The sequence below is a fragment of the Scyliorhinus canicula genome, chromosome 3, assembly GCF_902713615.1.
Source record: "Scyliorhinus canicula chromosome 3, sScyCan1.1, whole genome shotgun sequence".
NCBI classification, from domain to species: Eukaryota; Metazoa; Chordata; class Chondrichthyes; order Carcharhiniformes; family Scyliorhinidae; genus Scyliorhinus; species Scyliorhinus canicula.
In genome coordinates, this window is record NC_052148.1 from 93,642,720 (window position 1) to 93,668,380 (window position 25,661).

Consider the following 25,661-nt stretch of genomic DNA (forward strand, 5'->3'; position numbering starts at 1 on the left):
GACAACACACTCGACACGACACAATGGCACAGGGACAATTCCTACAGACTTGTCCGCAATGACGAGAGTGACCCCCGGTCACACAATTCCAAAGTTGCATGCCTGATCCACACAAGGGTGTGGGATCCGGGAGAGCAGGACGACACGGTGTCTGACTCCCGACACGGCAACCCCTTTGTGACCCTGTTCACAGAGGCAGAATCAAAGTGAGGTGTCCAGATGATGTAAGATAGGAATCGTTTGAGGGAAACGATGTCCTTTCTGATGGAACCTGCACGTATGTTTGTCTTCGTTTTATGTTTGTTTGTCTCAGGATTGTACATTGTTCAGTTGGAGGATGGACATCTTCTTTTCAGCTGAAAAGATTGTGACCACCTCACATACACGTTAGTTTGTCCGCAGATACTTTTGAGAACTTCGGTTCCAAAAACTCGGTTTGATTGGAGATCTTTTCCAAAGTTGTAAGGCCACACGCCAAATAGCTTGTCCGCAGATATCTCTGAGAACTTCAGTGATGTCCTCAGTTGGAGCATCTTGGCTCCCTTGGTTTTTTTAGGTGCCCCTCTATTCGGCGAAATAGAGGCTGCAAGTCATGGTGAACACATTCGTACCCGTTTTCTCCAGGTTACTCAGGCAGTGGACAAACGGCACTGAGGACCCGCCCTGTCTGAGAACCAACCCTTGGTCAGCCAAGCTCGGGTATGGCACAGCACGCCCTACCCGGGGATTCCATCCAACTCATACCCGTCGCGGCCCATACGCAACTCATTCGGATGTTTATTTCAAAGTTTGTTTTCATTTTACGTTAGGTAGCCCTTCGGCCGCCATCCCACATGCTATTTACATCCGGGAACATTCGGATGGTAAATCAGCAAAGCCTGCGAGACGGCTCGCAGAAGGAAGGATTGTTAGGTGTATGCTGGTCTTTAAATTCGCTTTTTGAAAAAAAATGAGGGGAGTCACAGGGTGTGACTTAGCCAGTCATTTTAAAGGGTCAATTGGGTTTTGAAAGACAGATGCACTAACAAGTAAAGGTCTTAAACTGTGTATTGACAGATACTGTGCTTGATCCCAAAGGTTTCAAAGGACGAGACAGAGGTCGAAGCCAGGATTGTCAATACCGGAGGAAGAAGGAAGAGAAAGAAGAAGAACAGCAAAATGATGGAAGCCCACTTATTACTGTTTAATGTCATATGTATATGTGTGGAAACAAGACACGTTTCCCCCACAACCCCCACCGTAAATGTTTCCATTACAGCAAACCCCCAGTGCTCAGCTCTGATCAGCGAGGTTCAGACCTGGTGTACTAAATTCATGACGTGGTACTCCATGTCCTACATAATCGAATCACTGTTGGTGATCGCGATCCTCATCATCCTAGTGCAGACCCTCAGGTTGAGGAAATGGAAGAGGAGAGCCTCTCGTTCCAGCACCTCACCCATCTATAGAGTGCAATCCCCCATCTTCGGATTCCACCAAACCCCTCAACCCCTCACTGATTACAACACTCTGTAAATAAAATTCAGCCATGTATTATATTGTTCCATACTCGACTGCCGAGTTGGGAAGTGTGATGTTGTGGTGTGAATGGTTAAGATTTTAGAGTGATTAAATGTTTAAGTTAAGGTTAAGGTTAATAGTGATAGGTAGAGGTTCCCAGTTGTAGTAATGCATGTCCCTTTGACATAGGGCCAAGTAGAAATGTTAGTTAAAATTTTTTTCTCTTCTTCCCATAGTTTAGAACAGAGTAGAACAGGAACTGGCAAGAGGTCAGAACACAAGGAGGCAAAGTACATAGGTGATCCTTCACAATAGTATGATTGTGAGGATCACAAGGAGGGAATGTAGCCATGCTGGCCACGCAAAATGGACACTGAGCCAAACTAAAATGGAAGGCAGCAGGGAAAGCCTGTTTAGTAAGAACAGACAGCCTGCTCTCAACTAATTAGCATTTTGCAAACAGCAAACCAGTTTCTGGCCAGGTGCAGATCTCCAGCCAAAGGTGTTAATGGCAAAGCGCTTAACATCCTGATGAGGCAGCCCAGATCCAGACACAAACAATGGCAACATTTCCATCTCAATGTAGCAGTTAATTGGTGGAGTAGACAGGATGGCACCAGAGTAACAAATATCGAAACCACCCCCCCCAACATCGAGGAAAGCCCCGCATTGGAGGATTTCGAAGGTAGCCGTTTGGAAACGTTCCAATCGGTACCGAAAGGTAGAGCCCGCCTAGAAGGGGGCAAGGACTTTAGAGAGGGGTATAAAAGCAAATCCCCCACAGAGCCCCGGTCTGTTAAACCCGTGCTCCGGCTCTGACTGACATCTTGCATCCTGACTCCAGCCGTTGAGCACCAGCCGCCGAAACCGTAAGTTCAACGCTCGCTACGCGATCCAAGCCCACTAGACTCCCAAGTACCAGAACGCTTGCTGAAGGCTGCAGTACAAGACCAGGACGAAGGCCTCGTTCTCTGACCTTGCCTGTTCCTGTTAGATAAGTATTCTGTTTGCTTAAGTTTAGTTATAGCTTAGTCTCTTAGTGTGTGCATGAGTATTTATTATAACTGTATAATAAATATTGATCGTTTGAACTTTACTAATCGGTGTATCGTCTTTATTACTTTGAACTTGACCTTGGAATACTTGTGACGTTGCCTATACGGCAACTGGCGACTCCAGAGCTAAATAATTACATAGAACAGAGCCTAGCAGTGTTAAGCACACGTCGAACTCGGAGGCGTGTTAATACACTCCAATAAACGCGTTTTACGCCCATAGTAAAACGTGCAACATTATCAAACCTGGGAACCTGACACTGTGAAGCAACTGTGCTACCATGTCATCCATATGCTCATTGTTTTCTAAATCATAATCAGTGAAAGTGTCTCGTGTTGGACGGGCACAGGTGCTGCATGGGAGTTCAGTCAGTGGGTGGATGGAGGTGTGGGTCAGTTCAGCTGGACAACTGAAAGGGAACCCCAGCAGGCAGTATCGAAAATGCTCATGGCAGTGAGATGAGTGTGATGGGTGAAGGTTTTGTGTGCATGGGACAGAATGCTTTCACAAGACTCTGAAAGGCCCTTCCAGAGACACATCTCCCTCCAGGAGCACTAGTGGTGTGGCTGTGTGCAGCTGAACTGTGAATATTGTGATATGGGGTCCTCACAAAGCCTACATAATGATGTTGAAAGACAATCATTAGGTTATTTAAAGAGAGTGAATATATTTACAGAAAATACATTGGCAGTGTTCACCCCTATCACCACCTCTGATCGCAATCTCTTGATTTTACACCTTCAAGGTTCTGCCGGGATATCAGCAGCAGCAGTGGAGGCAGCCTGTGGAGTTGTCGGCCCTATTGCCTTTGATGACTTCAGCAGTCATCCTTTGGAAATCAGGCCTGGAGGGCCCTGGCCTCCTTTGTTTTACCACCGGTGGGTCAGCTGCTCCCTCTGTGATGACAGAGGACTGGGTTAACTCCTTGAGGGGAAGGGGCACCTGAAGTGACATCAAGGTGCCCCATTTCCCTCTGACATCGGCACTGCATGATCTGACCCATTGCAATAATGATGGAGTGCAGGTCGTTGCACATCTCCAGCAGAAACTGGGCATTCTGCTGAATGAGGTTTGCCATGATGTCCGCCATCCTCCCCATGGAGACATTGATGCATGCACACGTGGGCACCACTTTATCAGAGAGCAGGTGGATGGTCTCCTCCAACTCGCATGCTTCACTGTTGAGGCTGACATTATCTAACCTCTTGGCGACTCTCCACCAGAAGTTGGAAGGATGATTCCAAAGAATTGCAATCTGACTCACCTATTATTTAAATGATAAAATATTAATGCATGATGCTGTGCAGAGAGACCTGGGTGTGCTAGTGCATGAGTCACAGAAAGTTGGTTTACAGGTGCAACAGGTGATTAAGAAGGCAAATGGAATTTTGTCCTTCATTGCTAGAGGGATGGAGTTTAAGACTAGGGAGGTTATGTTGCAATTGTATACGGTGTTAGTGAGGCCAAACCTGGAGTATTGTGTTCAGTTTTGGTCTCCTTACTTGAGAAAGGACATTCTGGCACTGGAGGGTGTGCAGAGGAGATTCACTAGGTTAATCCCGGAGCTGAAGGGGTTGGATTACGAGGAGAGGTTGAGTAGACTGGGACTGTACTCGTTGGAATTTAGAAGGATGAGGGGGGGATCTTATAGAAACATATAAAATTATGAAGGGAATAGATAGGATAGATGCGGGCAGGTTGTTTCCACTGGCGGGTGAAAGCAGAACTAGGGGGCATAGCCTCAAAATAAGGGGAAGTAGATTTAGGACTGAGTTTAGGAGGAACTTCTTCACCCAAAGGGTTGTGAATCTATGGAATTCCTTGCCCAGTGAAACAGTTGAGGCTCCTTCATTAAATGTTTTTAAGGTAAAGATAGGTAGTTTTTTGAAGAATAAAGGGATTAAGGGTTATGGTGTTTGGGTCGGAAAGTGGAGCTGAGTCCACAAAAGATCAGCCATGATCTCATTGAATGGTGGAGCAGGCTCGAGGGGCCAGATGGCCAACTCCTGCTCCTAGTTCTTCTGACTCACAGATGGCTCTTCCCCAGAAGTCCTCCTCAAGCCAGGGAACCCAGCTGAGCTTGCCTCGTCCTGCTGTAGACACATGTTCATGCGGTGACCACCCATTGTGAGATCCTTCCTGAACTACCCTAAATACCCGATGTTTGTGTACCTAAGCTGGTGGAGGGTGCAAGTGATCGGTGTGATGGCCCTAAAGATGTGAAGTTCTCTTCCACTCATTCTGGCACATTTGTGAGATGTCGTCGGGGTTTGATATTGAGTCCGCCTCCTCCTCGGACCTAGGTCACTTTCTGGAAGCACCTGCACTGAAAAAGGGGAGTGGAAATGACAGCATTAGCTGCCTCCAACATGGAGGCACATTCAACCCTCAGGTTTCTATTGAATGGATGAATCCTTACTAGGTGGATGCCCAAGGCCAAGCTTCCCATTGCTAATGGCTCTGCTGCACTCCACTCCCTTTTGAGCTCAGATGCTCTCTCCTCAAATTCAGTCAGAACCTTCAGGAATGGTTGACCCCCCTCCCGGTCTTCTCTCATTCGGCACAATTGTGCCAAAGCTTCTGTTGCTCAAAGAGAACACGTTTGAGAGGAGTTGCATGTTGCATCGGTTGGAGCATTTGAATTTGGTTCATTGATCATCTCTCCCTTTGCAAGATAAACCACCTCAGTGTGGCAGGTGATCACTGGTGCAAACTGGACCAAAGGGTTGTGGACCAACTCCCTCTACAGCACTGAGCACATCCACTTGCAAAGGGAAGCCTCAGACAGGCTGGGCATGTCTTTTGTAGAGGCAGCTGTTTCCTTTGTGCCTATGCCGAGACCCCTCCCCACCCACCCACCCCGTTCCATGCAATGTTCTTTGTCGACTAAATGGTGAAGGAGGCACAGTAATCACTCCTCCGCAGTGTAGAGATGGGGCTTTGAGGCAGGACATGCTGTTGCCACTGGTCCTTGACATATTGGAGTCTTTGTGGATTATGTGGCCATTGATGAGACTTACCCTGGCTGAGCGAATCAGGTAATTCATTCTCTTCCGGCACTGTGTTGCCAATCTCTTGTGAACCCAATGAACAGCGATGGAATTGACCACCTACACCCATGCCACGTTGGTTTTCCTGCTTGGCCTCCTCCTCCCATCAAATGGGTAGAGCACATCCCTGCACACCTCGGTATGGTCCAGAAGGGTAACTATGCATCATTGAACTTTGGAGCAGGGCCAGCAGATGACCTCACAGATACCTGTCTGATTTTGTTCTGAAGTTGTGAACCTCCGGACGCCTTTTAAATATGACACCCAAATATGACAGTGGAAGGCAGACCATCGAGGCTGCCCCCTGCCATGCATGATGGCACAAAACCGCTGGTTGCATCACCAATTATTCCAGGGACAGAAGATGTTGTGTGGTTTCCATCACCCTCCGCAGCAGGAACCACTTCCTGTCCCCATCCCCACCCCCTCCCCCGCCACAGGACTTAGACCTAGATTGGAGAATTCCACCCATAGCGTTAACATGGGACTGAGTACAGTACTGCCCACACAGTGGTGTAAGGGAAGACATGACTCACACCTAGGGATTGGTCTAGTGTTGGACAGAGCTATGTGCACAAGTATTCATGGATACATCTCCAGGCTTGAACCCTTTATATATATAAAAGCAAATTACTGCGGATGCTGGAATCTGAAACCAGAGAGAAAATGCTGGAAAATCTCAGCAGGTCTGGCGAATCTGCAGGGAGAGAAAAGAGCTAACATTTTGAGTCCAGATGACCCTTTGTCAATGCTATATATATACATCAAACTTGTAGTTAACAAATTCATACAGTTAACCTATGTAAGAATATGAAGACTTCATTAAGACCTGACCGAACAGTATCCAGCACCCTAGAACACTCACCACTTTGAAAATACACTGATCTATCTTTCTTAGGTCCTACGTGGATGAACTCATATCTTTCCACGCTGATCTTCAGTGGCTGAATGTACGAATGTTCCCTTGTAACTTCCAATTTCCATTTGCAATAATTACAGTGTCAGCTAAAACACTGGGTGGGATTTGTCGGCTGTTTATGCTGGCAAGAAATTCCAATCTCACGCTGGCACACGGGTTTCCCAGTGACAAAGGGTGCAGTCAATGGAAAATTCCTTTGGAAACAGCGGGACCAGAAGATCACATTGGTGGGCCGCCTCTGCCGCTGAAAAACATGTGGCGGAATGGTCGGTATATCCCTTCCAGTGTCTTCAGCAATTTGGGATGTACAATTATTATTTCAACTCGGACATTGGTAAATACAGAAAAAAATGAAGGGGTGTCGCAATAGATTCTGAAGGGACACCATGGTGACCATGTGTCCCCTATCTTTCAACCAATTCCTTGGTCACATCAATGGATTGCCTACAGGTTCAAACACTTTTGCATTTGCTAACAGTGTATCATGTGGAACGTGGGAGGAAAATGAAGGTAAATTGAGAAGGAAAGGCTATTCTGACCTAGTTGACACTTCTACCACTTCAGCAAAGGAAGTTGCTGGTAGTTCCTTTGACAAAGTCACTACAACATGATGATGCCAGGAAACAATGGTTCAGTCTCCCATCCAATCATCTGCTCCCTGATTTTTGCTGAATCATGAACTACGCGGAGAGAAGTTGTGCTAATCTCTGGCACCATGGCAGAAGGCTGGCTCGTTCAGTAATTGGAGTAAGAGGAATCTTGCAGTGGTTGCCTCATGAAAGGTCCCAATCTCCAGTTCCTGGAGGCCCATTTTGTCAAAAATGTTCCCAGGCCAGTGAAAACATTTCTTCCCCCTTTAGCCTCCTCTCTTCACAGTGCTGCAGCAGGTGTCCCACTGGACATCAGCACCGTCCGCCTCTTCCTTATCTGAGGCAACATGTTCCCTTCATGTGATGGAGCCCACCCTGAATACATAATGCTCTCTCAGACCAGGGAACTGAGTCAGGGTCACAGCAGGGTTAAGGTGGCATGACAAAATCGAGCCACGCCTTCATCCGCAATGAAGATAATGAAATCCAGTTGACTATTCTAGCTACACAATGATAACATAGATGGTCTAATACTACTCCATAAACACCTCAGAATTTCACCTTCACTAAAACTACAATAATTCTACCCTCCTATATTATACTCTATGCTTTGCCCGTTGATGTTGTTCCAATCCATGTGGACACTGATAACGTTTAAAAAGAAACGAGTTTCCCAGCAACCTTCTGAAAGAATCAAATGAGAAGATTTCACATTTTAACGTGTTTACTTTTAACAAACAAACCAAACTCAGCCTTAATCAAAGTTTTCTTAACAGGCAACTAAAACGTTGAATGAAAGAAAAGGTTGCATTAACCAACGAATGCAACTAATGTACATCTTAAAAAACCATCGACACTGCACATAACTTTTGGCAGATATATGTGATGGGTATTATAAAAACAATAACATCCCAGGATCCTTAAAGAAGTGACTAATGAGATAGTTGATTGGGTTTAATTTTCCAAAATTTACTAGATTCAGGGAAAGCTCCAGTAGATTGGAAAATAGCAAATGTAATTCATTTGTTCAAAAAGGAAGGGAGACAGAAAGTGAGAAACTGCAGGCCACTTAGCTTAACAATTTGTCCTTGGAAAAATGTTGGGAGATATAATTAATGATGCGATAACAGGGTACTTAGAAACATTCGAGGTAATCAAGCAGAGTCATTCTTTGTGAAAAGGAAATCATTTTTCACCAATTTATTGGCGATCTTTCATTGAGGGCCGAAGGGCCTGTTCTGTGTTGTACTGTTCTATGTTCTATGTTCTAAGTAACATATGCTGTGGATGTGAGGTACTTAGATTTTCAGTAAGGCATTTCATAAGGTGTCTCAGCAAAGGGTGTTGCGGAAAATAAAAGTTCATGGTGTTTGGAGTGACATATCAGCATGGATAGAATATTAGCTAAGTTACAGGAAATGTGTCATTTTCCGGTTGGCAGAAATGAAATGAAAATGAAATTAAATGAAAATGAAATGAAATGAAAATGAAAAAAATTAAAATCACTTATTGTCACAAGTAGGCTTCAAATGAAGTTACTATGAAAAGCCTCTAGTCGCCACATTCCAGCGCCTGTTCAGGGAGGCTGGTATGGGAATTGCTGCTGGCTGCTTTCAAAGCCAGCTATTTAGCTCAGTGTGCTAAGCCAGCCCCTAATGGGATGAGTGGTGTGCCACAGAGGTCAGTGCTGGGGCCTCAACTCTTTACAGTTTACATAAATGATTTGGATGAGGGAAATCAATAGTATCATTACTAAATTTTCTGGTCACACAAAAATCATCAGGAAATTAAATTGTGAAGAGGACATAAGGATGGAGATTCTCTCAGCCCATGCCTGGCCGGAGAATCGCTGGGCCACTCGCGAATCGCGCGATGCCGCCCCGACGCCAGTCCATTGATTCTCCGGAGAGCTGAGAATCGGCGTCATTGGAGCCGGCGTGGTAGGCGCGGCGCTGGTTGGGGGCCACTCTACAAGCCCCCCCCCCCCCCCCACCCCGATGAATCTCTGCCCGGGATAGGCCGAATGGCCACAAAAAGAATCTGACTCCCGCCGTCCACGTGTGGTCTTACCCGGTGGGACCTCGACACGCATCCTTCCGGGGCCGGGTTGGTGGAGGGGGGGAGGGGGGGTCCGGTCCTGGGGGGGGCCTCCGCCGTGGCCTGGCCCGCGATCGGGGCCTAACGATCAGCGGGCCGGCCTCTCAGGTTGGAGGCCTCTTTTGCTCCGCGCCAGCTCCTGTAGCCCTACACTATGTTGGGTCGGGGCTGGCACGGAGAAGGAAGCCACCGCGCATGCACACAATCATGCCCGCCGCAATACGCATGCACGCATTTACGCCGGTCACAGCGTGCATGCGCAGGCCCGCGGCGCCCATTTGAAGCCGGTATCGGCAGAAAGGAGCGGTGTGGGTCATTCCAGTGCTGTGCTGGACTACTGAAGGGTTCGGAATAGCTGCTCCTGGGGGTCTGTTGATGATGGCGTTTAAGCCGGCATCAACATTAGCTTCAGGATCAGAGAATCCTGCCCAAGGAGGTTACAAAAGGATATAGAAAGGTTACGTGAGCGGGCAAAGATCTGGCAAATGGAGGATAATGTGAGCAAATCTGAAATTCTAGTTTTTGGCAGGATGAATCAAAAAGAAGGATTTTGTGAGAGATTGCAGAGCTCCACGATAGATAGGGATCTGGGTGTCTTAGTGCATGGATCACAAAGGGTTAGTATGAAGGTACAGCAAGTGATCAGGAAAGCTATTAGAATGTTATTCATTGTGAGGGGAATTGAATACCAGAGTAGAGAGGTTATGCTGCAGTGATACAGGGCATTGGTGAGGCCACATCTGGAGTACTTGGTACAATATTGGTGTCCCAGGAAAGATGTCAATGTACTGGAAACAGTTCAGAGAAGGTTATTTTAGGCTAATATCTGGAATGGGTGGGTTGTCTCATGAGGAAAGACTGGACAGGCTAGGCTTGCATCCATTGGAGTTTAGAAGAGTAAGATACTATTTGATTGGAACATATAAGATCTTGAGAGGACTTGACAGGGTGTGTGTGTGGAAAGGATGTACCTCTTGTTGGAGAAACTAAGGGTCACTGTTTGAAAATAAGGGATCGTCCCTTTAATGCAGAGTCAAGGGGGAAAGAATTCTGGCAGAGGGTTGTGTGACTCTTCCTCAAAATGTGGGTGAGGGGGTGTCTTTAAGGCAGAGTAGATAGATTCTTGTTAAGTAAGGGAATGAAACATTCTGGGAGTAGGCAAGAATGTGAAATTGAGGTTAAAATTAGATCAACCATAATCTTACAATAATAATAATATTTATTAGTGTCACAAGTAGGCTTACATTAACCCTACAATGAAGTTACTGTGAAAAGCCCCTAGTCGCCACACTACGACGCCTGTTTCGGTACACTGAGGAAGAATTCAGAATGGCAGTTCACCTAACAGCACGTCTTTTGGGACTTGTGGGAGAAAACCGGAGCACCCGGAGGAAATGCACGCAGACATGGGGAGAACATGCTAACCCCGCACAGGCAGCGACCCAAGCCGGGAATCGAACCCGGGTCCGTGACGCTGTGAAGTAACAGTTCTAATCAAATGGCGGAGAAGCTTTGAGCGCCCAAATGCCCTACTCCTGCTCCTAATTTGTATGTCCATACGCAAGTCTAACGCTGGCCTTCAATGGAATGACCTGAAAGGTGCTACACTACTTATAGGATTCATCTGTACCCTGGAATGATTGTTATGTGGGAAGCATGAATATGTAGCGAGAAAAATCTTACAAACACAGTAAAATAAAGTTAAACCTCATTAAAAGTTCTTCAGAGGATTGTTTGAATTATATCTCTGACCACACTTGCTGCATGACAAACTCAAGAAGGCCTGTATAGTTGGTTTGGTGGGTTTCTTTATAACTGGAACGTTTATCTACTGCTAGCATTGAAAACCACTTGCTGCCTAATATTGTATGACAATTTAACCAAGTGTTGTTTTATCGGGTGAGAACCAGTAAACAACTCTGATGAGGTTTTCCAACCAAAAGGTGACTCATCTTTCCCCTTCAGTAGCAGCAGGTGTGCGGTGTAGTTAAAGCAATTTGATGATTTTATTTAAAGTTTCTTCGATTTTGTGCTTTTCCTTATCACTGAAATTATTTTGAGGCGACTGTATAACCGACACATGCTTGGCAAAAGATACCATTAAACTAAGGTGTTGATGGAAACGATGATTAAACATGATTTTAGTGACCCACTAAAAATCGGCATCAACCTTTTATATATAAACACACTTTTGTGAAGCTCCTTGGGATGTTTGTTCTCTCTTAAAGGATCCACGTAAATGCTGTTGTCAATTAATGTAACAAATGGCATATAGTTATTTGGACAGATAAACAATGTCTCTTTGCAAAGTAAATTATTGATAGATGATACTATACACAGAAGCACACTGTCTTTTTTTTTATTTTTGACATTTTTAATTTAAAACAAATTTGTAACATTTACAGAGAGAAAAAAGGCCATATGCAAAGAGCCTTAACATAGTGAAAACGAACAGTGGGACAGAATAAACATGTTAATAAGGCACTTCCCCTGTCAGCACTGTTTGCCCATGCCATACGTGTTCAACTAAACTAACGTGGCTCTAACCCTCCCCCCCCCCCCCCCCCCCCCCCCCCTCTCCCAGCCCCCCAACTCGGGTGCTGCTGCTGTCGGTTTCCTGAGCTTCTCCCTGAGAGTCTGCAAGCGACTTTCTCCCTCGGGGGATACCTGGCCATCCCCCCCCCCCCCCCCCCCCCCTTGCCCACTTAAGTCTCCTCTGCTCTACTTCTCAGCTGCCCCCCATCCCCACGACCTCCCCTGCCCCCCGAGGCCTGACCTGCCAGGTCAGCCCTGCGCTTGGCTCTAGTCCGCCCCCTCCCCCTACTCTCCCCGGGGCCCCCGACCCACGCCAGCTACGCTAACCCCTGCCCTTGGCACCTGCCTGTCTCCCGTCAGAGCGCTCGGGCCCTCCCCCCACACACCAGGGACCTGTTAACCTGATTGTATCTCACCGTGCCCTTTCAAGTCCCCGAACCAGCACCTAGCCCATCCCCCTATCAGAGGCCCCGATCTCCCGCCAAAAGGTACCAAGTGCAGGGCCCACTTTGCAGAGCCCCTCTCCCCACACACCCCTCCCCCCAGCCTCGTTGCAAGCTCCCAAAAACACCCTAAACAGTGCGCCCTCCAGCCCCCGCTCTCTGTCCAGGCTGAAAACAATCTTGGATACAGCATTACAGTACAGGATAACTTAACAAACCGCCGCCACACAAAAGCTCCGAGAGCCCAGAGTCCTTTAGCTCAAGTCCAGCTTCTTCTTTTAATATAAGTCCACACCTAGTCAGAGCAAATTAGGTTAACAGACCGCCGCCACTGTACAGCACTGAAAAAACTAAGTGCCCGTTAGTTCAAGTCCAGTTTCTTATCTTTCATGGAAGTCCAAACCTGTTCTGGTGTCTCAAAGTATTAGTGGAGTTCCTCAAACGTAACCCACAACTTCGCAGGATACAGCATTCCAACCCTCACCTCCTTTTTGTAGAGGGCTGCCTTTATCTTGCTGAATCCCATATGCCTCTTGGCCAGCTCCGTTCCCAAGTCCTGGCAAATGTGCACCTCGCAGTTCTCCCACCTGCTGCTCCTCTCCGCCTTGGCCCATCGCAGCACACGTTCCCTGTTAGCAAGCCGGTGAAAGCGGACCACCAAGGCCCTCGGTCGGTCTCCCGTCCTGGGCTTCCTTGCGGGGGCTCGATGCGCCCCATCCAACTCCAGGGGTCGAGGGAAGGCCTCCGGTCCCATCAGCGCCTCGAGCATACACATCACGTATGCTCCCACATCCGATCTCTCGCAGCCCTCGGGGAGACCAACGATCCTCAAATTCTGTCTCCTGGCTCTGTTCCCCAGCTCTTCAAGCTGCACCTGCATCCTCCTCTGGCGGGCGTTCAGCTCTTCCACCTTGTGCTCCAGCTCCGTTACTGTGTCCGCCTGGCTGGAGAGCTTCACCTCGACAGCACAATCGAGCACAATCGCTTCACAGCTCCAGGGTCCCAGGTTCAATTCTGGCTTGGGTCACTGTCTGTGCGGAGTCTGCACATCCTCCCCGTGTGTGCGTGGGTTTCCTCCGGGTGCTCCGGTTTCCTCCCAGAGTCCAAAGATGTGCAAGTTAGGTGGATTGGACATGATGAATTGGCCTTAGTGTTCAAAATTGCCCGTAGTGTTGGGTGGGGTTACTGGGTTATGGGGATAGGGTGGAGGTGTTAACCTTGGGTAGAGTGCTCTTTCCAGGAGCCGGTGCAGACTCGATGGGCCGAATGGCCTCCTTCTGCACTGTAAATTCTATGATCTATGATCTATGATGATCTCCCTGAGAGCCTTCTCTTGGACCGCCTGTGTCTCGAACATTCGGTCCATTACCGCTCTCATCGGGTCCAGCGTGTCCCTCCTCAGTTCGGCGAAGCAATTCCTGAAGAACTCCATCTGTTGCTCCCTTGGCCAGTGAGCATCCGCTCCCTGGTCCCTGCCATCCGCCATGCTTCGCCGCCCGGTCTGGGGTCACGGCTGCACCCGCTTCGATCCCTGCCACTCCACTCGACCACTTCTGGTCCAGCTGTCCATACCCTTGGGGGGGGGGGGAGCTTCTTCCCTATCGTCTCCTGCATCGATTCAGGTCGCCAAGTCCCGAAAAAGTCAGTTGAAAAAGGTCAGTTTGCCCATCTCGGGCAGGAGCGATCCAACCTGCGACCTACTTCCTCGAGGGCGAGGGCGAGGGCTTTTGTGAAAAGTCACATTTCTTGGCATTCTCCACACACTTCATGGGCGGGATTCTCCCGTCCATCAGCCGTGTTTTCTGGTGCAGCGCACCCCCGCTGGCAGCAGGAATCACCAGCCAATGGGGTTCCCTATTGTGGCCACCCCACACCGTAAGGAAACCCGCGGGTGTGGGTGCGCTGCCAGCAGACCAGAGGATCTCGGCGATGGAGAATTCCGCTGCATATATGTTTACAATTATCAGCAGCTAAACTGATGAATCAATATTTGAAGAGCTGTATCATGTCAGCCGTAGATCAGGCTGCATCATAGATTGGAGAATTACAAATGTTCCACTCTTGTTCAAAAAAGGGTTAAACGATGATTCGGGACAAATGTGGCTCATTAAAGGAACGTCAACATGATTTGAAAAGGGAAAATCACTTTTAACATCATGCTGGACATTTTTGATGAGGGAAAGAGAGAGGGTCGATGTGGGCATTGCTGTTGATGCGGTGTACATGACATGAACTTCCAAAAGGCATTTGACAAAGTGCTGCATAACAAAATTGTGAGCAAAATTAGATCTCATGGAATGAAAGTGACAGTAGCATAGTGGGGTTTCCCTTCCCGCCATCTGAAGGGCCAGGGGGATTTCACACTCCAACTTGGAAGGACGTCCCACCTCATAGAGCTACTGGAGAACGTTATTGGCTGGCAGCTTGCTATTCCTTGCAGTGCCAGAAGCTGCAGTGGACAGGACTGGGACTGCGTGCAGTCTGAGCCCCAAGCTTCCAGAAGAGGTATGTTTTGGGGTCGCGGGGCAGGGAGGGTGGGGGAGTTTTAGGAGGCTAACAGTGGGGAATTGAGGAGAGGCTAAGCGGAGGGGCGGGAGGGATGGCACGAGGCAGGCCCTTCAGTTACTGAACTTTAAAGGGGGAGGGTTTACAATGTTACTGGGGGCTGCTAATGCACCTTTTCTGCCCACGGCCTGATTCCAATTCTTTTCGGGCTTCCCCCATATTCTAGACTTTCTTCACCAGCCTAAAAATTTAAGCTAGATGAGAAATGACCCTCAAGTGGCCGATTCCCCTTTACTGTTTCAATGATCACAGTGCAGTTGAAAGCTCCGGCCATTAGTTGGCCTCATCTCTGAACTCCCTCTAACTATCAACATTGATATCAAATGAAATTGAGCAATATCATGGACAATTTATGATCTGGGATCTGTTTCAAAGTAATTTTCGAGGCTTAGCCTTATTCAATTCAAAGTGCTTCACAGGGTGCATATGACGATGGCCAGAATAAGCAGGATCTTTGAGGGGGTGGAGGAAAGGTGTGGGCGATGTGCAGGGGGATGGGCCGCGAACCACGTCCACATGTTTCGGGCTTGTCCAAAGCTGGAGGGATTCTGGCGGGGATTCGTTGGCTTTGTCTGATGTACTGAGGGTGAAGTGTGTCTCGAGGGGGGCGTGTGTGTGTGGGGGGGCGGGGGGGGGGGTTCATAGGGGATAAAACCGGGGGATGCAGGGTGGATGGAGGGAAACGGCAGGGAGGGCGGGACGGGGGGGTTCATAGGGGATAAAACAGGGGGAGGCAGGGTGGATGGAGGGAAACGGCAGGGAGGGTGGGGCGGTGGGGAGTTCAGAGGGGCTAAAACCGGGGGAGGCAGGGTGGATGGAGGGGAACGGCAGGGAGGGTGGGGCGGTGGGGGGTTCAGAGGGGGTAAAACCGGGGGAGGCAGGGTGGATGGAGGGAAACGGCAGGGAGGGTGGGGCGGGGGGGGGGGGGTTCAGAGGGGGTAAAACCGGGGGAGTCAGGGTGGATGAGGGAAATGGCAGGGAGGGCGGGGCGGGGGGGGTTCATAGTGGGTAAAACCGGGGGAGGCAGGGTGGATGGAGGGAAACGACAGGGAGGGTGGGGCGGGGGGGGGGGGGGGTTCAGAGGGGGTAAAACCGGGGGAGGCAGGCTGGATGGAGGGAAACGGCAGGGAGGGTGAGGCGGTGGGGGGTTCATAGGGGGTAAAACCGGGTGTGGCAGGGTGGATGGAGGGAAACGGCAGGGAGGGTGGAGCGGGCGGGGGGTTCATAGGGGGTAAAACCGGGTGTGGCAGGGTGGATGGAGGGAAACGGCAGGGAGGGTGGAGCAGGCGGGGGGTTCATAGGGGGTAAAACCGGGTGTGGCAGGGTGGATGGAGGGAAACGGCAGGGAGGGTGGAGCGGGGGGGGTTCATAGGGGGTAAAACCGGGTGTGGCAGGGTGGATGGAGGGAAACGGCAGGGAGGGTGGAGCGGGGGGGGGGGGTTCATAGGGGGTAAAACCGGGGAGGCAGGGTGGATGGAGGGCAACGGCAGGGAAGGGGGGGGCGGTGGGGGGGTCCATAGGGGGTAAAACCGGGGGAGGCAGGGTGGATGGAGGGAAACGGCAGGGATGGTGGGGGGGGGGGGGGGATGCTATTTATTGGTTATGAGACTTCTTATTTGTTCTCTTTTTCTTGGTTTTGCTTGTGTTTTATGTACATATTTATAAATGCCTCAATAAAAATATTTGATAAAAAAGAAAATTCAAAATATGTATGATTATTGATTCAAATATTTAAAATAACCCCAGTGAAACCTCAGTTTCCTCTCACTGATGATTTAATATTTGTTACGATGCTCTGGTCAGTTTTGGGTTCTGTCATGTTGCTTTCTGTAAATGGAACAGGTTCGCAACAGAGAGGGTTCAACTTCTTAAAGATGACATCAAAGCGAACAAACCACATCCCTTTGAGTTTGATATAAATTATACGAGAGATTCATTTGTAATCACAATAGAAGCTACAATGAAACCATTGCAATATATCCTGCTCATTTCTTCGATTGTGGTTTCCCTAACCCCAGTCTGTAAGTAACAAAATAAGCAACTTTTAAACTTCGTACAATTATATTTGAATGTATTGTGATGATCCTTAAGTGGTAATAAGGATGTGGCAAGAATTTGATCATAATTAACGTTTTGATTTGATTTTATTTGATTTATTATTGTCACATGTATTAGTATACAGTGAAAAGTATTGAAAGTATTGTTTCTTGCATGCTATACATACCGTACATAGGGAAGGAAGGAGAGACTACAGAATGTAATGTTACAGTCATAGCTTAACTCTCAATGTCTAACATATGAACATATTAAAATGTATTCCCTATTCTATTTATGATTGCAGATACCAGAGTTAATGCTTCTGGTCCAGATGATCTTTTATCAGCACTGTATGTTTAGAGGCTTGCTGAAACATTATCTCAATCGAAAACATTGTATCAGTTTAGCTCCACGGATGCTGCCTGACTTACTGAGAATTTCCAGCAATTTTTATTTTTATTTCATTAGACTAGCATTTGCAGCATTTTGCTTTTGTATTGTTACCATATCGTCTTCCCGACATTTTGATGTATTTTTAATTTTAGGATTTTAATTTCAAAGTTTGCAGGTGGAACAAAACTTGGAAGTATTGTGAACTGTGAGTCTAGTGTGGAATTTCACAGGACATAGACAGATTGATGGAATAGACGGATAAGTGGCAGATTAAATTTGATGCAGTGAAGTGTGAAATGATTCATTTTGGTTGGAGGAACTCAGAGAGAAAACATGACAGTTCCCAATGGTGGTGCAGGAACAGGACGACCGAGGTGCATAAATCACAGGAGGTGGCAGGACAGTTTGAGAAGGAAGTTAATAAAGCATCCTTAGCTTTATTAATAGGGGCTTAGGGTGGGATATTCAGGCCCTCCCGCAACATGTATTCCTGTGGTAGAGATGGCTCGCCATTGGCCACCAGTGGGACCTCCCACTCCAGCTGAAGTCTATGGCATTTTGCATGTCCTGTCAGAGAACCCGTAGTAACTTCCCAAGAGGATCGAGGAACCCGAAACATTCTCATAATGTCGACACCCTTTTTTTGCCGGTAAATTGTTGGAAATAGGAATCAAATGTCAACAAGTCTTTTCGAGCTATATCTATGCTGAGATCACCAATAGAACATTATTATTAAGAACTAAAGGCTGACCTTTCTGTGCTCTTCAGTGTGAGGTGCGACACTGACTGCGTTGCGCACAAATCTCCCAGATGTCGGGATGATGTTGGAGAGCTGGATCCTCATTTCAGGTGTGGCATCCAGTCGGTACCTGAGTGTCAGGAGAAACCACTTCACACAAATATGTTGAGGCGAAAGAAAGGAGCTCACAAACTGCTCTCTTTGTCACCTTTAGATACTCGTGCATTGAGCTGCTTCCAAAATTCATCAACAATAGTGCACTGCCTGTCGATCGGGCTCTCATATTCATGCACTGAGAAGCCACCTGACCTGGCTGTCAGGGTAAATGGGTTGCAAACCCACATATGTACTTGTTTGACAGAAGGAAGTATTCCAACAAAGAAGAGTGAAAACTACGCAGGTGCTGTGCAATGTCCCTGAAAGTATCCCGTCAGGGGAGGAGTTATGTTGTGTAAGAAAGTCATTCAACGTGGGTCTTATTTTCTATGCACTAAGTCCAGAAGCACAGATTTCTCAACAGCAATGACATGTTCTCTCTTGCAGTAAGAAGTCTGTCTTGCAGTAGGAAGTCTTACAACACCAGGTTAAAGTCCAGCAGGTTTGTTTCAAATCACGAGCTGTCGGAGCGCAACTCCTTCACCAGGTTCTCTTGTAGTGAGGGCAGTAATATCCTTGCCTTAGAGTGACAGGTTCACTTCAGTTAATAAGAATTATTATCTCTATTAGTGTCACAAGTAGGCTTGCATTAACACTGCAATGAAGTTACTGCGAAAAGTCCCTAGTCGCCACATTCCGACACCTGTTCGGGTACAAGGAGGGAGAATTCAGAATGTCCAATTCACCTAACAATACGGGCGGGATTCGGTGATCCTGAGGCTAAGTGTTGACGCCGTCTGAAATGCCGTTGTGTTTCTCGACGGTGTCAACACGGCCTCAGGATCAGCAATTCTGGCCCTGCACGGCACTGGAGCGGTTCACACCGCTTCCACGGCGTCAAATGGGTGCCGTGGGATCCGCGCATGCGCAGTGGCACCGGCACCAACGCGCCCATGCGCAGTGGCTTCCTTCAATCCGCCGACCCCTACGCAAAATGGCGCAGGACTACGGGGGCTGCGCGGAAGAAAGGAGGCCCCCAGCCAGAGGGGCCGGCCCTCCAATCGGTGGGGCCAGATCGCGGGCCAGGCCACATCGGAGACTCCCCATGGGGTCGGACCCCCCCTCTCCCCTCATTGGCCGCGCCCCCGACCCTTACACGCCGAGTTCCCGCCGGCTGAGAGCAGGTGTGAACGGTGCCTGCGGGACTCGGCTTTTTTACGACGGCCGCTCGACCCATCCCGGGCCGCGAATCGGCGGGCCGGCCGTGTTGAGCGCCTCCCGACCGGCGCCATGCCAACCACGCCGGTGCCAATGCTGGCGATTCTCTGCTCTGCGGAGAATCGCGTGCCGGCATCGGGGTGGCATTTGCGGCGGTCACGGGGATTCTCCGGCCCGGCGCCGGGTTGAGAAAATCCCGCACCACGTTGTTCATGACTTGTGGCAGGAAACCGGAGCACCCGGAGGAAACCCATGCAGACACAGGGAGAACGTGCAGACTCTGCAAAGCCAGGTATCAAACCCGGTTCCCTGGCGCGGTGAAGAAACAGTGCTAACCACTGTGCTACCGTGCCACCCATGTAGCCTTGTAAAAATATCTAAAAGATATGCAAGTCTCAAAAACAAAGAAATAATATTGGTCAGCAACTCTGAAAATTGCTATTTCTGAGTTGTCACTGTCAGAACAGCTTGCGCCCACCCTGTATGAGTGTGGAAACCCCTCCCATCAGCCTGGAGGAGCTTTATTTTCAGATTTCCTTTTCTCCAAGATCTCGCCATCCACCCCCTTGATCCCATCATGATTGTGGAGCATCTGTTTGTGACCCCCCCTGAACATTTTGAGTTGAATGTGGCTTTGCCCCCATTTTGACCTCACCCCTCGCCATATTGTGGTCACTGCACAGTTAAACATGTGCCCACCACATACCCTCAGATACCCCTACAATGCCTTTCCCCCATCAGTAGGCTGCAGGTGCCTCCCCTGATTGAATGTGCCAGCCGTGGCCCATTATGATCCAGAAACCGCACAGACTGAGGTGTGTGATGCTACAACAATGCCCTGCGCCCAACATGATGGGCACAATTGAGATAGGACTGACATTCTCACTCCCTCCCTGGACTCGGACAAGGGCAGTCTTTGCAAGCTCAACAACTTAAGCTGAAACGTTCTTTACTCAGCGCTCCTACCGTTCTGGCACCAAGTGGCTTATGTCAGTCTGTAACATTCTCTCTCTCCATTCTTGTGCTGAGAGCACTAAACTGCACCTCCCTTCACACACACACATGATGTGGTATTGTTGCCTTTGAATCGAATACATCGAATGTATTACATTTTAATACATGTATAAAATGTAGAATTTTATACATTTTATACATCTATAAAATGTATAGATTTTATAGTTGCTATCATTAGGTGCAATTGATCAGAAAAAGGTCTCAGTGCTGAAGCAAGCGAGTTTTTCAGGGAGATCCTCGACGGCCGAGTTGGCGAGCTCCTGACTGCTTCAACACGGTTTTGTGAAGGGTAGGTCATGCCTCACAAACCTTATTGAGTTTTTTGAGAAGGTGACCAAACAGATGGATCAGGGTAAAGCTGTTGATGTGGTGTATATGGATTTCAGTAAGGCGTTTGATAAGGTTCCCCACGGTAGGCTATTGCAGAAAATAAGGAAGTATGGGATTGAAGGTGATTTAGCGGTTTGGATCAGTAATTGGCTAGCTGAAAGAAGACAGAGGGTGGTGGTTGATGGCAAATGTTCATCCTGGAGTTCAGTTACTAGTGGTGTACCGCAAGGATCTGTTTTGGGGCCACTGCTGTTTGTCATTTTTATAAATGACCTGGAAGAGGGTGTAGAAGGATGGGTTAGTAGATTTGCAGATGACACGAAGGTCGGTGGAGTTGTGGATAGTGCTGAAGGATGTTATAGGATACAGTGGGACATAGATAAGCTGCAGAGCTGGGCTGAGAGGTGGCAGATGGAGTTTAATGCGGAAAAGTGTGAGGTGGTTCACTTTGGAAGGAGTAACAGGAATGCAGAGTACTGGGCTAATGGCAAGATTCTTGGTAGTGTAGATGAACAGAGAGATCTCGGCATCCAGGTACATAAATCCCTGAAAGTTGCCACCCAGGTTAATAGGGCTGTTAAGAAGGCATATGGTGTGCTAGCCTTTATAAGCAGGGAGATTGAGTTTCGGAACCACAAGGTCATGCTGCAGCTGTACATAACTCTGGTGCGGCCGCACCTGGAGTACTGCGTGCAGTTCTGGTCACCACATTATAGGAAGGATGTGGAAGCTTTGGAAAGGGTTCAGAGGAGATTTACTCAGATGTTGCCTGGTATGAAGGGAAGGTCTTACGAGGAAAGGCTCAGGGAATTGAGGTTGTTTTCGTTAGAGAGGAGAAGGCTGAGAGGTGACTTAATAGAGACATATAAGATAGTCAGAGGGTTAGATAGGGTGGACAGTGAGAGTCTTTTTCCTCGGATGGTGATGACCAACACGAGGGGACATAGCTTTAAATTGAGGGGTGATAGATATAGGACAGATATCAGAGGCAGTTTCTTTACTCAGAGAGTAGTAGGGGTGTGGAACGCCCTGCCTGCAACAGTAGTAGACTCGCCAACTTTAAGAGCATTTAAGTGGTCACTGGATAGACATATGGATGAAAATGGAATAGTGTAGGTCAGATAGGCTTCAGATGGTTTCACAGGTCGGCGCAACATCGAGGGCCGAAGGGCCCGTACTGCGCTGTAGTGTTCTATGTTCTATGTTCTATGCTACTGAACCACATTTAATGCTGGAAATGATTTCCCGAGAGCTCCTCAGCGCAAGTGGGCTCGCTGATTCGCCTGAGCCCTTGCTCGGCGGCCCCCGCTAATGAATGGGAGCCAGAGATAAGCACAGCCCCCTAATACAATCCGGACAGCACGCAGCCATGACACCAAGGAGAACAACACCACACTTCAGGGACTCCGGCCTGGCCAAGGTGCTGGACACTGTGGACACAGGACGGGACTACCCAATGCTTCTGTGACAAGACTCTTCTTACTTATCACTTATCAGTCCAAGCCTGGATGTTGTTCAAGGCTTGCTCCATGCAGCTACAGACTGCTTCATTGTCAGGGTAATGGGAAGCAAGCTGAACATTGTACAATTATCAGCAAACATCCCCACCTCTGACATTATCAAGTAGGGAATGTCTTTGATTAAGTCACTGAATAATGGTTGGACCCTGGACACTACCCTGACAAACTCCTGTATTGATTACTTGGTGTCGAATAATAGGCCTCCAACAATGACAACCATCTGCTTTTGTGCTTGGTATGACTGTAGTCAGTGGAGAGGTTTCACTGTGAACCCATTGACTTCAATCTTACTCGGGTTCCTTGTCGGCACAATGTGTCAAATGCTGCCTTGATGTCATTCACCTGAGGAAGGAGCAGTGCTCTGAAAGCTCATGTTTGAAAGAAACCTGTTGGACTTTAACCTGGTGTTGTAAGACTTCTTATTGATGTCAATGGGCAGTCATTCATCCTTCACCTTCATTAGAACTTTACTTACATTCCGAGTTACTTCACATCATGTTAAATTTAAATTTAGGATGACCCCATATTTACTATGTAAAGATCAAACTATAGTAATTCAGTGCCTGTTTCAATGTCTTTTATTTTTCAATACAGATCATGGTGTGGAAATAATCGGAGGTCATGACGTTAAACGTCATTCAAAACCCTATATGGTATCAATCCAAGATAGTAAATGTGAAAAGAAAGGCTATAAACATCGTTGTGGAGGGGCTTTGATCAGAAATAGATGGGTATTAACTGCAGCACACTGTAAATTGTAAGTTATAAAGTATACATGTATAAATCAAGTATTACTGTGATTATTAACTCAAGTTTCTAAGCGGTTTATCTCCTACACCTAACCCACATCAAGTAATTGCTTTCAAACACTAGCCACACCATTATTGTTATACAGAGTAATCATGTGTTATTGGAATATATTTCTGTTAGTGATCTGATTAAAAACATCAAATTATCTATTTTAATAGATGGCCTTGTTAGATGGCAGAAAGTATATGGGGCGGGATTCTCCGATAATGGGGCTAAGTGTTGACGCCGCCGTAAATACCGGAGCGATTTACGACGGCGTTAATGGGCCCCATAGTCCACCGATTCAGCGGCCCACAAGGGGCCTATACAGGCGCCATGAGAGGCGTGGGGGAACGGCCTGCGATCTGCATCCAATACACAGCCCACGTCATTAACGCCACTTCTGCTACACCGTCTGGGGAAACACCGAGACGTAGTGATGGGGCCCGTAAGGCCAGAAAGTTAGACACCGAGTAAGTTGGCACGGGTGCAGGGAACTGCTTAGTTATAGGAGCTCGGAAACATGTACGTTTGTAATTAAACACACTGTAACACCGATGAAAGCTGCCTCTGTGCTCTGTCTGATGCGTGTGGGGGTGGGGCAGGAACTGAGTGCCCATTTGGGTGAGGGGTGATGGAACGTTGAGCCCTGGTGGGTGTGACGTGCGTCCCCCATGGACGTCCACGCCACCCTAACTCCAGCGAAACGACAGGGCCATATGATGTAGCGTCCAGCCCGCATGCAGGGACCACCCAGGTGGAGGGTGTTACTGTGGCCATGAGTCAGACATTACCTAACGATGTGGCACTCAGAGCTCATCGCAGAGCGGGCTGTCATCATCCTCCATGCCATGAACCAGACCCGCTTTCATTAGCAACTGTGTGAGCCCAGCTTGTTGTGCCGCAGGTGGATGTGTAATGGACGGGTGGTGGGCACGTTGGTGATACAGTGGTGTGGGACTAAGGTTGGTCGGTGGTGGGGGAGGTGAGTCTCATGGGTGTTGTGGGAGGTGAGGGCGGTGGGTGGTGAGGTGGTGCCGTACTGTGGTATCCGTGCTCCAGCTCAGCAAACGCCCTCACCCCCTAGTTGGTGAAACATGCAGCTATCAACTCGTCCCATGCTCGCTGGCCAAGCCGGTGGTGTTGCGCAGCCTCCCGTCCATGTCCAGACCCCATGTCCCGTACATTGTACCCTCCTCCTCATCCTCCTCATCTGGAGAGGCATGCCCTTCCTCGTGATCCTCCCCCTTCCCCTCCTCCTCCTCCAGCATATCGCCCCTCTGCTGGGCTATATTGTGGAGGAGGCAGCAGACCACAATGATGCGGCTGATCCTATTTGACGGGTACTGGAGGATATCGTGTTAGGTACACTGGTATAACACTGGCTGCAACTGGATGCAGCTCAGATCAAAAAGATACTCCAGACCTTGAAGTTCATTCAATCAGGTTTATTGAACTAATAGCACAGCCAGCACAGTTCTCTGTGAGTTCAACTCTCTGCTAACTTAAGCATGGTTACTCTGTCTGACTGAATCAGACTAGCTCTTAGCCACGTGGTTGAGGTGAGATTGTAACAACACCCTTGACTGACTCTCTAGATGTTCATCAGTGGAAAGAGGCGGAGTGTGAGTGCCTCGTGTTTTTTATAGTCAGATAAACCCGAGTGTCCTGCCTGCTTATTGGTCATGTCCGGTTCTCTGCGTCCATAAGCTGCTTGTCTGTGCCTGCCTGTATATCATTTTGTGTGTGTCTGCATATCATGACAGAGGGCCCCTCCAGAGTGGTCCAGGCATGTGAAGCGTATCTTCATCACCCCAAAGCACTTCTTGACCACACCCCTCGTCGCACAATGGGCCTCTCGAGCAGTGCTCCGCATCAGTCTGTGGCCTCTGTATAGGCATCATCAGCCACAACCACAACGGGTAACCCCTGTCACCCAGCAACCAGAGCCCCACAGCCGGGGGGATGGGGGATGGGGGGGGAGGGGACAGGGGACAGGGACTAAATGAGTCATGCACACAGCCCGGAACGGGCGCAGACGTGTATGATCTTCATCTGGTGGTCACAGACCACCTGAACATGGAGTAGGACCCCTTCCTGTTCATGAACATCGGCCTGTTATACGATGGTGGCTGCACGGTGACGTGCACCCCATCAATTACCCCTCTGCCATGGGTAACCTGGCAGCGGCAGCGGTAACCGCTGCCCGGGCATCCTGGTGGGCCTGGTCGACAGGGAACTGAATGTACCGGTCGGCAAGATCATACATGGCATCCGTCAGAGCGCTGTTGCACCTGTGCACCGATGCCTCAGAGATGCCGGACAGGTGCTTACTCGGCGACTAGAGGTTCAGGGCGACTGTCACCTTGACGGCCACCGGGAGAGGGTGTCCCCGCTCAGTCCCACGCGGTGCTATGTGGCAGATATGGGCAACGGTCTCCCAGCACATCCGGAGTCTCCCCATGCCCGGTCTGGGATTTCCTGGAAGGACATGCAGCGCCGGTACACATGAGGCCTCATCAGGCACCTCCATGGCACCATTTCCTCCTCCACCTCCCCCTCCTCCTCCTCATCGGCAACCTCATCCTGTGGCTCCCCCTCGACTTGGTTTGCCTCCCACTCCTACGCCTGTTGGACAGGCAGCCCTCAAACCTGAGCAGCTGGCACCTGTCCCACTGCGGCCGCTCCTCTGCTGCAGCCTCCGCCTACTCTCTTTGATGCCTTGCTCCTGCTCTCACAGGGCTGCATGCAGGGCAGCAGCCCCGCCACA

At 48.8% G+C, this 25,661-nt stretch overlaps 1 protein-coding gene across 1 annotated transcript in view; it reads left to right on the forward strand.

The window, feature by feature from the left end:
• Window positions 1–16,675: 16,675 nt before the first annotated feature.
• LOC119963627 overlaps window positions 16,676–25,661 on the forward strand; it is an 83,099-nt gene continuing 74,113 nt past the window's right edge. Inside the window, exons 1-2 of the mRNA XM_038792956.1 lie at window positions 16,676–16,776; window positions 22,697–22,859. Coding sequence (XP_038648884.1) covers window positions 16,716–16,776; window positions 22,697–22,859 — 224 coding nt within the window. The 5' untranslated portion in view covers window positions 16,676–16,715. The remainder of the gene's footprint in view (window positions 16,777–22,696; window positions 22,860–25,661) is intronic.